Source organism: Symphalangus syndactylus, chromosome 12, assembly GCF_028878055.3.
Source record: "Symphalangus syndactylus isolate Jambi chromosome 12, NHGRI_mSymSyn1-v2.1_pri, whole genome shotgun sequence".
Classification (NCBI taxonomy): domain Eukaryota; kingdom Metazoa; phylum Chordata; class Mammalia; order Primates; family Hylobatidae; genus Symphalangus; species Symphalangus syndactylus.
Window position 1 is genome coordinate 66,578,151 of NC_072441.2, and position 15,199 is coordinate 66,593,349.

General features: G+C 40.0%; 1 protein-coding gene across 7 annotated transcripts in view; it reads left to right on the forward strand.

Moving 5' to 3' along the window:
- The window catches only part of HIPK1 (homeodomain interacting protein kinase 1), a 49,746-nt gene that overhangs the window by 10,130 nt on the left and 24,417 nt on the right, over nucleotides 1-15,199 (forward strand). For 6 of the 7 annotated variants that reach the window (XM_063625792.1, XM_063625797.1, XM_063625796.1 and 3 more), the window contains exons 2-3: nucleotides 1,197-2,274; nucleotides 14,286-14,409. In XM_063625792.1, the coding sequence (XP_063481862.1) occupies nucleotides 1,199-2,274; nucleotides 14,286-14,409 (1,200 nt within the window). In that variant the 5' untranslated portion in view covers nucleotides 1,197-1,198. Of the gene's footprint in view, nucleotides 1-186; nucleotides 286-1,196; nucleotides 2,275-14,285; nucleotides 14,410-15,199 lie in introns of all 7 variants that reach the window. The other variant, XM_063625793.1, reaches the window with a different exon arrangement.

Genomic DNA, 15,199 nt, shown 5'->3' on the forward strand with positions numbered 1-15,199 from the left:
TTTGAGACAGGGTGTCACTCTTTCACTCTGGCTGGAGTGTAGTGGCGTGATCACAGCTCACTGCAGCCTCTACCTCTGGGCTCAGGTGATCACTTCTGCCTTCTGAGTAGCTAGGACTACAGGCATGTGCCACCATGCCTGGCTAACTTTTTTTTCTGTTTTTGTTTGTTTGTTTGTTTGTTTTAGAGACGGTTTCACCATGCTGCCCAGGCTGGAGCTCCCTGATTTCTGGCTTGAGGCGTTGGATGTGTGATGGCATCTCATAATTAAGATAGAAAACTGAAGGTAGGGTGGAGGCTCGTAAGTTTAATTCTGAATGTATTGAATATGAGGTGTTTGTAAAATGTCCAAGTTGCAGTGTTAAGTAGTCATTTGGATATAGGGTTTGGAGTTCAAAGTGAGAGAATTCTGGGTTAGAGATAGAGATTTTAGTCTTTTGAAGATGACTAATTTTGAGGAGTAATTATTAAAAAGGGGGAAAGGGTAGAGCAAGGAAAGAGGGATTACTATAGAGTCCCAAGGCATATGAGATCGGATGGTTGAAAATGGAGAAGATAAATATGAAATGTCTTGTGTGCTGTGTCAGATGTTTGGACTTTATTCTGAAAAAATAGCTTTCAGTTTAATCTGTGGGCTTATTGAGCTGGAAATGTCTGTGGGATATTCAGGGACAGAAAGCTGGACTGTTCTTACATCCTTTCCTCATATTTTTCTACTAACTTTCCTTGGTTCTTCAGAATGTACTCCAGCTTTCTCATCATCCTGGTTACTTTTTTTTTTTCTTTTCAATTTTAGTATTTTTAGAGACAGGGTCTCACTATGTTGCCCAGGCTGGTCTCGAACTCCTCAGCTCAGGAGATCCTCCTGCCTTGACCTCCCAAAGTGCTAGAATTAAAGGCTTGAGCCACTGTGCCTGGCCCATACTGGTTACTTTTTTATCTTAAAATGTGGTAGACAGTTGAATGCATTTTATGTATGACCTGAGCAGAGTAGATAATCTTCACTTTGTCCAGCACGTTCTTACACTGTTTCTATGAATATAGGTCAAGATTGAATTAGTTTTTGAGAAGAGGAGAACATTATTACATTTTCTTTTATCAAGTAAAGTGTGTGTGTGTGTGTGTTTGTGTGTGTTTTAAATCTAAGCCTTGTATCTCTTACCCTTGTGGTTTAATTCTTCCTTTCTCTCAATATAGGTATGGCATCACAGCTGCAAGTGTTTTCGCCCCCATCAGTGTCGTCGAGTGCCTTCTGCAGTGCGAAGAAACTGAAAATAGAGCCCTCTGGCTGGGATGTTTCAGGACAGAGTAGCAACGACAAATATTATACCCACAGCAAAACCCTCCCAGCCACACAAGGGCAAGCCAACTCCTCTCACCAGGTAGCAAATTTCAACATCCCTGCTTACGACCAGGGCCTCCTCCTCCAGGCTCCTGCAGTGGAGCATATTGTTGTAACAGCCGCTGATAGCTCGGGCAGTGCTGCTACATCAACCTTCCAAAGCAGCCAGACCCTGACTCACAGAAGCAACGTTTCTTTGCTTGAGCCATATCAAAAATGTGGATTGAAACGAAAAAGTGAGGAAGTTGACAGCAACGGTAGTGTGCAGATCATAGAAGAACATCCCCCTCTCATGCTGCAAAACAGGACTGTGGTGGGTGCTGCTGCCACAACCACCACTGTGACCACAAAGAGTAGCAGTTCCAGTGGAGAAGGGGATTACCAGCTGGTCCAGCATGAGATCCTTTGCTCTATGACCAATAGCTATGAAGTCTTGGAGTTCCTAGGCCGGGGGACATTTGGACAAGTGGCTAAGTGCTGGAAGAGGAGCACCAAGGAAATTGTGGCTATTAAAATCTTGAAGAACCACCCCTCCTATGCCAGACAAGGACAGATTGAAGTGAGCATCCTTTCCCGCCTAAGCAGTGAAAATGCTGATGAGTATAATTTTGTCCGTTCATACGAGTGCTTTCAGCATAAGAATCACACCTGCCTTGTTTTTGAGATGTTGGAGCAGAACTTATATGATTTTCTAAAGCAAAACAAATTTAGCCCACTGCCACTCAAGTACATCAGACCAATCTTGCAGCAGGTGGCCACAGCCTTGATGAAGCTCAAGAGTCTTGGTCTGATCCACGCTGACCTTAAGCCTGAAAACATCATGCTGGTTGATCCAGTTCGCCAACCCTACCGAGTGAAGGTCATTGACTTTGGTTCTGCTAGTCACGTTTCCAAAGCTGTGTGCTCAACCTACTTACAGTCACGTTACTACAGGCAAGTGGCAAATGCTGAAAATCGTATCTTAGGCTAGAGTTCTGTCCTTATATTTAACATATACCCCGTAGGCTACATATAGCAATGAATTTGTTTATAGATTCTGAGATAGAAATAGGATATGTTTTAGCTCATTCTATGTGTGTGGCATTCCTATATATGACATTTTCTTATTTCTGAAATTTTATCTAGCACTGGAAAAATAACAGTCTGATTCTGAAAGTTGTTACTAGTTGAATTATACTAGCACTTGGTTCTTTTCTTTAGTATCATTATACCTCATTTTCCGATTTTATTTGTTTATTTATGTATTTATTTATTATTATTTATTTTTATTATTTATTATTTTTTATTTTTTATTATACTTTAGGTTTTAGGGTACATGTGCACAATGTGCAGGTTTGTTACATATGTATCCATCTGCAATGTTATTTATTTATTTAGAGACAGAATCTCGCTGTGTTGCCCAGGCTGGAGTGCAGTGGCACGATCTCGGCTCACTGAAAGCCCCGCCTCCTGGGTTCACGCCATTCTCCTGCCTTAGCCTCCTGAGTAGCTGGGACCACGGGCACCCGCCATCACGCCCGGCTAATTTTTTTTGTATTTTTAGTAGAGACGGGGTTTCACCGTGTCAGCCAGGATGGTCGCGATCTCCTGACCTCGTGATCCACCCATCTCGGCCTCCCAAAGCGCTGGGATTACAGGCGTGAGCCACTGCACCTGGCCTATTTATTGATTTTTTTGAGACAGAGTTTCACTCGCCACCCAGGCTAGAGTGCAGTGGTGTGATATCGACTCACGGCAGCTTCCACCTCCTGGGGTCAAGCGATTTCTCCTGCTACTCCTGTCCCGAGTAGCTGGGACTACAAGCACCTGCTACCATGCCCGGCTAATTTTTTTGTTTTTAATAGAGATGGGATTTCACCATGTTGACCAGGCTGGTTTCGAACTCCTGACCTCAGGTGATCTGCCCACCTCGGCCTCCCAAAGTGATTAGAGGCGTGAGCCACCATGCCCAGCCATTTTCCCATTTTATTTTTTTTTATTTTTTATTTTTTTATTTTTTTTTTGGGACGGAGTCTCGCTCTGTCGCCCAGGCTGGAGTGCAGTGGCGCAATCTCGGCTCACTGCAAGCTCCGCCTCCCGGGTTCACGCCATTCTCCTGCCTCAGCCTCTCCGAGTAGCTGGGACTACAGGCGCCCGCCACCACGCCCGGCTAATTTTTTTTTTTGTATTTTTAGTAGAGACGGGGTTTCACCGTGGTCTCGATCTCCTGACCTCGTGATCCGCCCACCTCGGCCTCCCAAAGTGCTGGGATTACAAGCGTGAGCCACCGCGCCCGACCATTTTCCCATTTTAAAGAGTCTTGAAATACACAAAGATATTTACTTATTTGTAATGAATCTGAGCATATGTTGCTGTTTTTTCGAAGCTCTTATCTTGGCAGGTAAAATAACTTGGGAATAACTCCAGGTTTAACTCTAGTAACATTTTATTCTTTTACATTTTCTTCTGTAGTAGCATGAATTGAATTAGATGATTGCTATAGTCTCTTCCAGTTTTTTTTTTTTTTTTTTGAGATGGAGTCTCGCTCTGTTGCCCAGGCTGGAGTGCAGTGGCACAATCTCTGCTCACTGCAAGCTCTGCCTCCCGGGTTCACGCCATTCTCCTGCCTCAGCCTCTCCGAGTAGCTGGGACTACAGGTGCCCGCCACCACGCCCGGCTAATTTTTTGTATTTTTTAGTAGAGACGGGGTTTCACTGTGGTCTCGATCTCCTGACCTCGTGATCCGCCCACCTCGGCCTCCAAAGTGCTGGGATTACAAGCGTGAGCCACTGCGCCCGGCCCCCTGTTTTAACATTCTCTAAATACTTTGAACTTAATGGATTATCCTAGAATGGCCTTGACCCAAGTACCTTATACTTTAATGATATATATTTCTAGATTGATACTTTTACATATAGCTACCGTTTTAATATATAATAATTATTGGGACAGTATGTAAATGTTGATATATACAATTTTGTCTGTACCATAACCAAGGCTTTTAAAATGTGCTTTTTATCAGCACCCATTTACTTACTTGCCTAGTTTTGATTTTAAGGAATCTAATATTTAGTTTTAATGGCCATACATTAAATACAAATCATGTAAGCATCCAATCAAGAAGTGAAATAATAAACAAAAACATAGATAACCTATAAAATATGTTTATAAGGAGCTATACATGCCAGATGCCTGTAATAAAATTTGAGGAAATAGAAATTCTGAATTAAGAATTTTATATTATGTGTGAAAATAATGTGAAGATATTTTAACCTATACAAGAACTCAGAAAAAATGTCATCTGCATGTTTCCTTTTTCAAAAACATGGTGGTAAGATCTTTATAATAGGAAGTTTACAATTTTAACCATTTGGTACCACTCAGTGTGTTAAGTACATTCACAGTGTTTTGTAACTGTCACCGCTGTCTATTAAGTATATTCACAATGTTGTGTAACCATCACCACTATTTCCAAATGTTTTCATCACCCAAAACAGAAATTCTAACCATTAAGCAATAACTCCCTATTCTCCCTTCTTCTTACCACTGGTAATCTTGATTTGACTTTCTGTCTCTATGAATTTGCCTGTTCTAGATACTGCATGTAAGTGGAATCATACAATATTTGTCTTTTTGTGTCTAGTTTATTTCACTTAGCATAATGCTTTTGAGGCTAATGCATGCTGTAACATGTATCAGAACTTCATTCCTTTTATGGCTGTATAATATTCCATTGTTTGTATATACCACATATTGTTTATCCATTCATCCGTTGATAGATATTTGGGTTGTTGCTACCTTTAGGCTGTTGTGAATAATGCTGCTGTGAACATTGGTATACAAGTATCCTAGTCCCTATTTTCAGTTCTTTTGGGGGTATAGCTAGGAGTGGAATTGCTGGGTCACATGATAATTCTATGTTTAACTTTTTGCAGAATTACCAAATTATTTTCCACAGAGGCTGCACTATTTTACATTCCCATCAGCAATGGATGAGCATTCCAAATTTCTCCTCATTTTGTTAACATTTGTTTTTTTTTAATTTAAAAAAATTGTTTATTTTTACAGAGACAGGGGCTGCCTCTATTGCTCATGCTGGAGTGCAGTGGCACAATCATAGTTCACTGTAGCCTCCAGCTCCTGGGCTTGAGCAATCCTCCCACTTCAGCCTCCCAAGTAGCTAGGACTGCAGTCACACCCCACCATACCTGGCTAATTACTATTATTTTATTTTTTGTGGAGACAGGGTTTTGAGGGTCTCATTTTGTTGCCCAACCTGATCTCAAACTACTGGCCTCAAGCCATCCTCCTGTGTCAGTTTCCCAAAGTTCTGGGATTACAGGCATGAACTACCACTGCTGGCCTTGTTTTGTTTTTTAAATAATAGCCATAGTTTTTTTTTTTTTTGAAATGGAGTTTCACTCTTGTTGCCTAGGCTGGAGTGCAGTGGTGCGATCTTGGCTCACTGCAGCCTCTGCCTCCTGGGATCCTCCTGCCTCAGGCTCCCAAGTAGCTAAGATTACAGGTGCCTGCCACCACACCCAGCTAATTTTTGTATTTTTAGTAGAGACAGGGTTTTACCATGTTGGCCAGGCTGGTCTCGAACTCCTGACCTCAGGTGATCTGCCCACCTTGGCTTCCCAAAGTGCTGGGATTACAGGCGTGAGCCACTGTGCCTGGCCAATAATAGTCTTTTTTTTTGAGACGGAGTCTTGCTCAGTTGCCAGGCTGGAGTGCAGTGGCACGATCTCGGCTCACTGCAGCCTCCGCCTCACAGGTTCAAGCAGTTCTCCTGCCTCGGCCTCCTGAGTAGCTGGGACTACAGGTGCCACCATGCCCAGCTAATTTTTGTATTTTTAGTAGAGACAGGGTTTCACCATGTTGGCCAAGATGGTCTCGATCTCTTGACCTCGTGATGAAGTGCTGGGATTACAGGCATGAGCCACTGGGCCCGGTCAATAATAGCCATTCTTATGGGTGTGAAGTGGTATCTCATTGTGGTTTTGATTTGTATTTCCCTAGTGATTAATGATGTTGAGCATTTGTTTTATTTTGTTTTGTTTTGAGACAGAGTCTCACTTTGTCACCCAGGCTGGGGTGCAGTTGTGCAATCATGGCTTACTGCAGTCATGACCTCTCAGGCTCAAGCGGTCCTCCCACCTTAGCCTTTCAGGTACCTGGGACTACGGGCATGCACCCCCATACCTGACTAGTGTTTTGTATTTTTAGTAGAGATGGGGTTTCGCTGTGTTGCACAGGCTGGTCTCAAACTCATAGGCTCAAGTGATATGCCCGCCTCGGCAACCCAAAGTGCTGGGATTACAGACATGAGCCACCATGCCCAGCCTGGCATTTTTTTTATGTGCCTGACATCTGTATATCTTCTTTGGAGAAATGTCTATTTAAGTCCTTTCCTCATTTCTTGAATTGGGCTTTTTGTTGTTGAGTTGTATACTCTATATACTAAATTTTCATCTATTCCTTGAGTTGCCTTTTTACCTGTTGATAGTGTTTGACACTGAAAAGTTTTTAACTTTGGTGAAGTGCAGTTTGTCTACTTTTTTTTTGTTGCTTGTGCTTTTGGTGACATATCCAAGAAGTCACTGTTAAATCGAAATCATACAGATTTTCCCCTATGTTTTCTGCTAAGAGTTTTGTAGTTTTAGCTCTTATATTTTGGTCTTTGATTCTTTGTTGATTTTTGTCTATGGTCCAAGGTACAAATCCAGTGTAATTCTTTGGCATGTGACTATTCAGTTCTTCAAACACCATTTGCTGAAAAGATTGTCCTTTCTGCATTGGGTGGTTTGGGCACCCTTGTTGGAATCATTTGAACATGTATACAAATAATTCTTATCTTCTATTGCTTTCCCATTTTCAATGTTGGGCTCTCTATTCCATTAATCTATATATGTCTTTATGCCAGTACCACACTGTTTTGATTATTGTAGCTTTGTAGTAAGTTTGAAATCAGGAAGTGTGAGACCTCCAACTTTGTTCTTTTTCAAGATTGTTTTGGCTATTTGGGGTCTTTGAGAATCCATATAAATTTTAGGATGGGTTTTTCTATTTTATACAAAAACCATAATTGCTTTTTATTAAGGATAGCGATGAATCTGTAGATTGCTTTGGGTGGTATTGACAGCTTAATATTAAGTCAGTCCATCCTTATTTCTTTGTATCTTTTTACAGTTTTGTAAAACTGGTATTTTTTACTTGAGGTGAGGTAAAGAAACTCTTAGAGCCTTCGTTTTCTGGTTTTATGCTGCCCTAGGCAACCTTGGCTAACTTTAAGAATCTCATCTCCATTTATTTATTTATGCCTTGGGAGATTTAGGTTCTAACTACATTTGCTTTTTAATGCTCTCCTTTCAGCAGTCTCATCACCAGCCACACCTACATACATATATATAACATACTCTACAGGTGCACTGAAGAGTTCAGCGCAGCATCCCGTTTTGAGTCCTCAGGAGGGACTAGGCAGACCACAGCTGAAGGAGGAGGGCTGATCAGCTCTTCCTTTCTGTCTTGACTCTGTGCCTGCAGGTGTTCTTTAACTATTTGTTTGCCTTGTCAAAGACAAAGTTCATTCTCTTGTGATAACAGAGTAGTTTTTAAATTGAAAAAGGGAGAGCAATAGGAGATAAAAATTATTTGGCTTTGTTATAATTGGGGCATGTTAATACAAAACAAAACAAATTATTTGGCTGCTTAGCTTTCTGTAATGTAATTCATTTGAATAATTTTCAGTGTTAGGTTGCTGATCTTTGTATTTTTTTATCCTTTTAATTTAAGCTGTCAATTGATTCATTTTGGTTTTGTTTTTTATAGAAACTAAGATTTTCAAATCTTCAAAGTTACCCTTCAACAAAGCTTTCTTTAAATTCACTGCATTATAGTTGTTGACTATAATTTTAAGTGGAGCTAAGTTTGTCTCTTAAAAACAGGAGTTCATTCTGTGTATTACTGAGTAATTACTCTGTATACTGAAGTTCAGTACCCAGGGCTTGACAGTGTTTAGGATTTAACATGAGTGTTCTGTTGTGTCACAGTAATACTTGATAATGAGCCTAAGGCAGATGGAATAGCAGCTCAGGCATTCCTTCTTTATCACTAGTTTTACCCGCAGTGGTCCTCTTAAGCTTCTTTGATGTTGCTTTGTTGCCATATTAGAATCCATTAAGTCCTCACCCTTCTGTCTTTCAAAAAACCTTTGTGAAATCTGTTTGGCTGGTGAAGCATTCTGACTCCAAAGCTAGTCCTCCTCTTACCCTCCTTTTTAGTTTACATTGCTTTGTCTTTCTGATAATATGCCAGTATTATCAGCTCACATAAATTTGCCACCTCGCTGTGTCCATTGGCCCTGGGCATGGCTAAATGATTCAGGCAGTGGAAATAATATACTTTATTCTCTGGCTCACTGTAAATGTGCACAGACTCTAAGCAAAGCTCCTGTCTTTGGGGCTTGAGTTTCAGAGACAAAGGTTTGCCATGCTTACAAGCTGAATGTTTTTCCCTACTGAACAAACTAGCCAGCCTTTATTTCAAGCTGAATCACTTTGTTACTTATGGAAGGAAAAGGTCTAGAGAAGGAAAAGGTATCTTCCATTTATCCTAGACAAATAATCTAATTTCCTCTGACAGTCAAACTATAGTTTCACCTAAGCCACTGATGCAGGAAGTTAGGTTTTATGTAACCTCTCTAATTGGTAAGTAAGTAGGTTTGATGTCTCTGAGATAGGAAGAAAGAAACGAGAATGTTCATGAAAATAATCAGAGTGATTTGTGTTAAGTGATCCTAACCTTAGCTAGCTCTGGGTGCCAGTGAAATTAACCTCAACAATGTTGGTTGGAAGAATTTTTCAACTTAAAGAAGTTTGAAGTTGGGGAGTCAAAAGGCAGGGATTGTTGTTTCTATCACTTAGCTGTAATAACCAGAGCCTGTTTAGTGTTTTTCAAGGATGGGATGTGTCTTCAAAGAGGAGACTTGCCATGTTCAAAGCACAATTAATGCCATTTTCCTACTGAAGTGAACACTGCCAGTTTTTAACAGTTTCTTTCACTTTCCTGTGCTTCTGTAGATAACCTTTTTTACTGCCCAGTTGTTAGAATGTTACAGCTGGAAAGGAACGTAGAAGAGTAATTATCTAACTCCATTTCCTTATACAAAGGAGGTAGAACCAGAGTTTTACATGTCTATAGAATTTATATTGAAGGATTAAGAAATAATGAGGCCAAGAGGAAAGATGTAATGAAAATAATTCTAATAATTATAATCTGGATTCACAGTTTAAAGTATTCAGTCCTTAGAGATGAACCTGCTCTAGTGATGCCTTACTGTTCAGTAAAGTAGAAAATAACTTGTCTTTTTGCTTCATAGAGTTTGGGTAAGTCTAACATTTATAGGCCCAAATAATACAAAGCCCTCAGTGAACTAAGCAGCCTTACTGCTTGTTTGTTTTTAAGAGAGGGTCTCAGGCTGGAGTGCAGTGGTGCAATCATGGCTCACTGCAGCCTTGACCCCCTGGGCTCAAGTGATCCTTTCACCTCAGCTTCCTGAGTAGCTAGAACTGCAGGCCAACACCACCATACCTGGCTAATTTTTAAAATTTTTTTGGTAGAGATTGGGTCTTGCTGTGTTGCCTAGGCTGGTCTCAAACTCCTGCTCAAGTGATCCTCCTGCTCAAGTGATCCTCCTGCCTTGGCTTCCCAAAGTGCTGGGATTATAGGTGTGAACCGCTGTTTCTGGCCATATATATATATATATTTTTAAACTGCTTTCCTTTTTTTGTTTTTCCTTTTGCTATTTGCCTTTTTATAAGGTAGATACAGTAGAGTTGCTGTTTTGACCGAGCTTTTGCTGGAAGTCCTTAGCTGCTTTTGTCATTCCAAAAGCAGGGTGAGACCAAATGAAAAAACTTTCAGCTAATCATCAGTTTTTTATTTTTTTTTTTAAATGGGACTTGGGGGCTGTGGAAGTGATATTTTCCTTAATTTCCCAGAAAACTTGAAGTTCTAGACAGTTATCATATATTATTGTTACCTTTTTTTTTTTTTCCGAGACGGAGTTTCGCTCTTATGCCCAGTCTGTAGTGAATTGAAGTAATCTTGGCTCACTGCAACCTCTGCCCACCCCGGGTTCAAGCGATTCTCCTGCCTCAGCCTCTGGAGTAGTTGGGATTACAGGCGCCTGCCACCACGCCCAGCTAATTTTTGTATTTTTAGTAGAGACTGGGTTTCGTCATGTTGGCCAGGCTGGACTTGAACTCCTGACCTCAGGCCATCCACGTGCCTCGGCCTCCCACAGTGCTAGAATTATAGGCGTGAACCACTGCACCTGGCCTATTACTGCTACCTTTTAAAGAAGGAAGTTATAGAGTGGCCTGGCCATTCTCTGTGACCTACCTTTTGGCATTAAAAATGTCTTTCTAGTATGGTAGGAATAGCAAAATCAATATGCTGCCCTCCAATTGATGCTTCGGAATGTTCTAAACCCAGTTTTTAGTTTGGTGCATTGCCAGTTGTGCTCCCCCTGCCAGCTATTTTTGGCACTGTCATGAACTTGGAAATTAATGATTCTGCTCACTAGGAGTAGAAAATTTTGTTCCTTTTCAATTTTAGAAAAGCTTTTATGTTGTTTCTGGGTAGTCTTACTAGCTTATTAATGTGCCTGTCAAACTTGTGCAGTGTTAAAAACATGCCATTATGGTTGAGATTTCATTGAACTCTGAAATTCCATCAGTAATATGTGCCTCTAGCCACCTGCAACAGGAATATCACTTTTGAGGGTTACTTATTTTTTTTTCTTTTTTCTTTCTTTTTTTTTTTTTTTTGAGACAGAGTCTTATTCTGTCACCCAGGCTGGAGTGCCATGGCACTGTGTCGGCTCACTGCAACCTTCGTCTCCTGGGTTCAAGCAATTCTCCTGCCTCAGCCTCCTGAGTAGCTGGGATTACAGGTGCCCGCCACCATGCCTGGCTAATTTTTTATATTTTTAGTAGAGATGGGGTTTCACCATGTTGGCCAGGCTGGTCTCAAACTCCTGACTTCAGGTGATCCACCCGCCTCGGCCTCCCAAAGTGCTTGGGTTACAGGCATGAGCCAGCGCACCTGGCCAGTTATTTCTTTGGTAAACAAAACCACAGTTCAAATTAAATACTACAAAAACTGATGATATTGGTGGTTCCACCCATAGCTGTTAAAAAGTGTAAGCCTGAAGAGGCCTGGGTCGACTGCTATTTCTATTTAAGGATCAGAAAAGCTTTCAGGCCCTGCGGAGTCCCCAGATTTACTGTTTTCTAAGGGCTACTATTTATGTATAAATACTAGGGGAGGATTTTTTTTCTTTCCTTCTATGCCTAGTTTGCTTAGATGGGGAGGGATATTCTTATTTAGGGAAATTACTTTATATTCTCCTTGCTTAATCCTTGCCTTCCCTCAACCCCCTGCACATATACACAAAATAAGCACATATCACTTGAAAGTAGTTTGAGAAACCTGGGTATTCTGTGAGGAGACATGGCCAGTTAGATGGTTCTTCATGGAGAGATCTATTTTCCATTTAACTCCTGTAACATGAGGAATCTGAATCTGGATCTGGATCTGGAGTGTCCTTATAGATTATAATTCCATGATTTGTAAGAAGGAAAGGAAATTATTTGGAGAAGATGATCAAGTGCCTAAGAGCTGAAATCTTGGATCCAAATAACTTGGGTACCATCCTTTTTCTTTTGTTGAGACGGAGTCTAGCTCTGTCGCCCAGGCTGGAGTACAGTGGCAGATCTCAACTCATTGCAACTTACACCTCCCAAGTTTAAGTAATTCTCCTGCCTCAGCCTCTGAGTAGTTGGGATTACAGCTGCCGGCCACCATGCCTAGCTAATTTTTGTATTTTTAGTAGAGATGGAGTTTCACCATGTTGACTAGGCTGTTCTCGAACTCGTGACCTCAAACAATCCACTCACCTTGGCTTCCCAAAGTGCTGGGATTACAGGCGTGAGCCACTGCGCTGGCCAAGGGCACCATCTTTTAGTAGTTGTGTAGCCTTGGGCAAGTTACTTTAACCTCTTAGTGCCCAGTTTCTTCATCTGTAAAATGGAGGTAATACTTTTATTGCATAGAATCAAAGATGCCATCGATTATAAGATACATTATTTTTGTACCACTTAAAAAAGGAAAAGCACTGCCATTAAACTAAAATATACCATCATTTGTAAGAATCTTCTTAATTTCAGAGGTGCTAACGTGTAAAAAGATGTGTATCTTAGAATTGATGACATAATAATAATACTTTGATGAGATTGTTGTAAGGATTAAGTGACTCAGCATTTATAAAGAACTTAGTGCATGGCACATAGTAGGCACTATTTATGTGTCATTTATTATTATTGTTATTAGTGTTACCTACTATTTTCTTTTTGAACCCACTTATTGCCTAATTAGTGACAGTTTGACAATTGCCCTTGTATTCCACCATGTCAAATATAAATTTATATAGATGAGTATGTACTTTTACTTATTGAGAAACAGTGTAATATATAATATACTCAGTTCTGGAGCCAGATTGCAGGGATTCAAATCCTAGCTCTGCCACTTATTTGACTGTGACTCTAGGCCAATAACTTAATCTTTCTTTTTCTCAGTTTCTTCTTCTATAATGGGGATAATAATTCTATTTTAGATGTGTTCGTATATATAAATGTCTGAGTTACGGATTACCTTAGTCATCTCTTTAAGGTTCCCTAGCATTTTATTTCTCACTTGGACTGTTAATGAAAATGAGTATTTCTAAAAAGCACACTGAGAGTTCAAAGTTTTAAAATAATGGTAATATAATAATGTTATTATATCTAACACTTACTAGTATTTACCATGTGCCATGCACTGGTCTAAAAGCTTTCATATATTTATTTAAGCTTCACAACAACTCTGTGTGGTAGGAACTCTTAACTGTCTCCATTTTATAGATAAGGAACCTGAGGCACAGAGAGATCAAGTAATATACCTGCAGCTATTAAATGATGGAACTAGGATTCAAACCCTGACAGGCTGGCTCTAGAGAGTGTGCTGTCAACACCATGTCTCTTCAGAAGGCATTTCTTTTTTTTTTTTCTCCAGAAGGCATTTCTGTCATGAAGGGTTATTTATTGACCAGGGCTTTTTTTTTTTTTTTCGGACTGTCTTGGGTCGCCTAGGCTGGAGTGTAGTGGTGTGATCTTGGCTCACTGCAACCTCTGCCTCCTGGGTTCAAGCGATTCTTTTGTCTCAACCTCCTGAGTAGCTGGGATTACAGGCGCCCACCAACACGCCTGGCTCATTTTTGTATTTTTAGTAGATTCGGGGTTTCACCATATTGGCCAAGCTGGTCTTGAACTTCTGACCTCATGTGAGCCGCCCGCTTCGGCTTCCCAAAGTGCTGGGATTACAGCCACTGTGCCCAGCTGACCAGGCCTTTTAATTGAATTTTTTTTTTTAATGATTGAAAAGGTGCTAGGAATAATAATAAAAAAATCTATTATCCCTTATCTGTGATTGCAAAATTCAGAAAGCTCTCATAAATGAAAATTTTTCTTTAAGTTTGGTATAAATTCATTTAATTGGCACGACCTGACTTGAACCATTGTAAAGCTATTTGAAGTCTTTATTTAGCCAACTTAGTATGACTGTTCCATGTTTTGTTGCAGCAATATCAATGTGTTTGATTATAGGGCACTGCCCTGAACTTCACTGGGATTATTATATAATATGTACTTTGTGTTCTGCATTACCTTTCTGAAATTCAAAATATTCTGAATTCCAAAACACATCTGGCCCTGAGCTTCAGATGATGGATTGTATACCAAAGATTTTTTTTCCATTTCATTGAATAAATGTTCCTTTAGCTAATAATAAAACAGGACTTAGTCATGTAGTTAATTTTCCCAAATAATTTTTTTTTTTTATCTGATATTTTTTGTTTTTGCTAGAGCTCCTGAAATTATTCTTGGGTTACCATTTTGTGAAGCTATTGATATGTGGTCACTGGGCTGTGTGATAGCTGAGCTGTTCCTTGGATGGCCTCTTTATCCTGGTGCTTCAGAATATGATCAGGTAAAAGTGTTTATTTGAATGGAAATAGAATGCAAATAGTTACTTGTGAATTCGATTCTGGAGAAAGAGAAGTAGTAAGTACTACTGAAGTATTTAGATAATAGGGAAAGAGTAGTCCAATTACTACTAAAGAACTTTTTAAAGAATGGTATAATTTTCTCTTCCTGCTTCTTAGGCTAAAGTATGTTTACAATTCTATAATAAAAAAAGAATTTTATTTTATATTACTTAAGGTTGATACTTTGCTAGATCTGTAATGATTTATTAGAGACTTAACTTTCATTAACTAATGTGCTTTGTGAGTTAGGAAAGTAGAGTAAGGATGAGGAACTGGAATTTTAAAAGAGAACTTCTACTTAGTCAGAGCTATTATAATTTTCTTTTACACATGACACACTGAAGTACTTTGTTCAGACTGAAACACTTTAGGTCCCAGAAGCTGTGACATACTGGGTCGCTAAGATAGGATTTAGAAAGGAAATCATCTGAGTTGTAGTAACATATGATCTGTATCTCAAAATAGACAAACTTTAGGAGATACGCTATAATTTCCTAAGGAATTGGTCCATTAAGAGAAAATGTTTTACTGTGGAAGTAAATTGTGAATTCTCATTTCTTGTTATTTTTTCTTTTTTCTTTTTATTTGTTTGAGATGGAGTCTTGCTCTGTCACCCAGGCTGGAGTGCAGTGGCACGATCTCGGCTCACTGCAACCTCTGCCTCCCTGGTTCAAGCGATTCTCCTGCCTCAGCCTCCTGAGTAGCTGGGATTACAGGTGCCTGCCACCATGA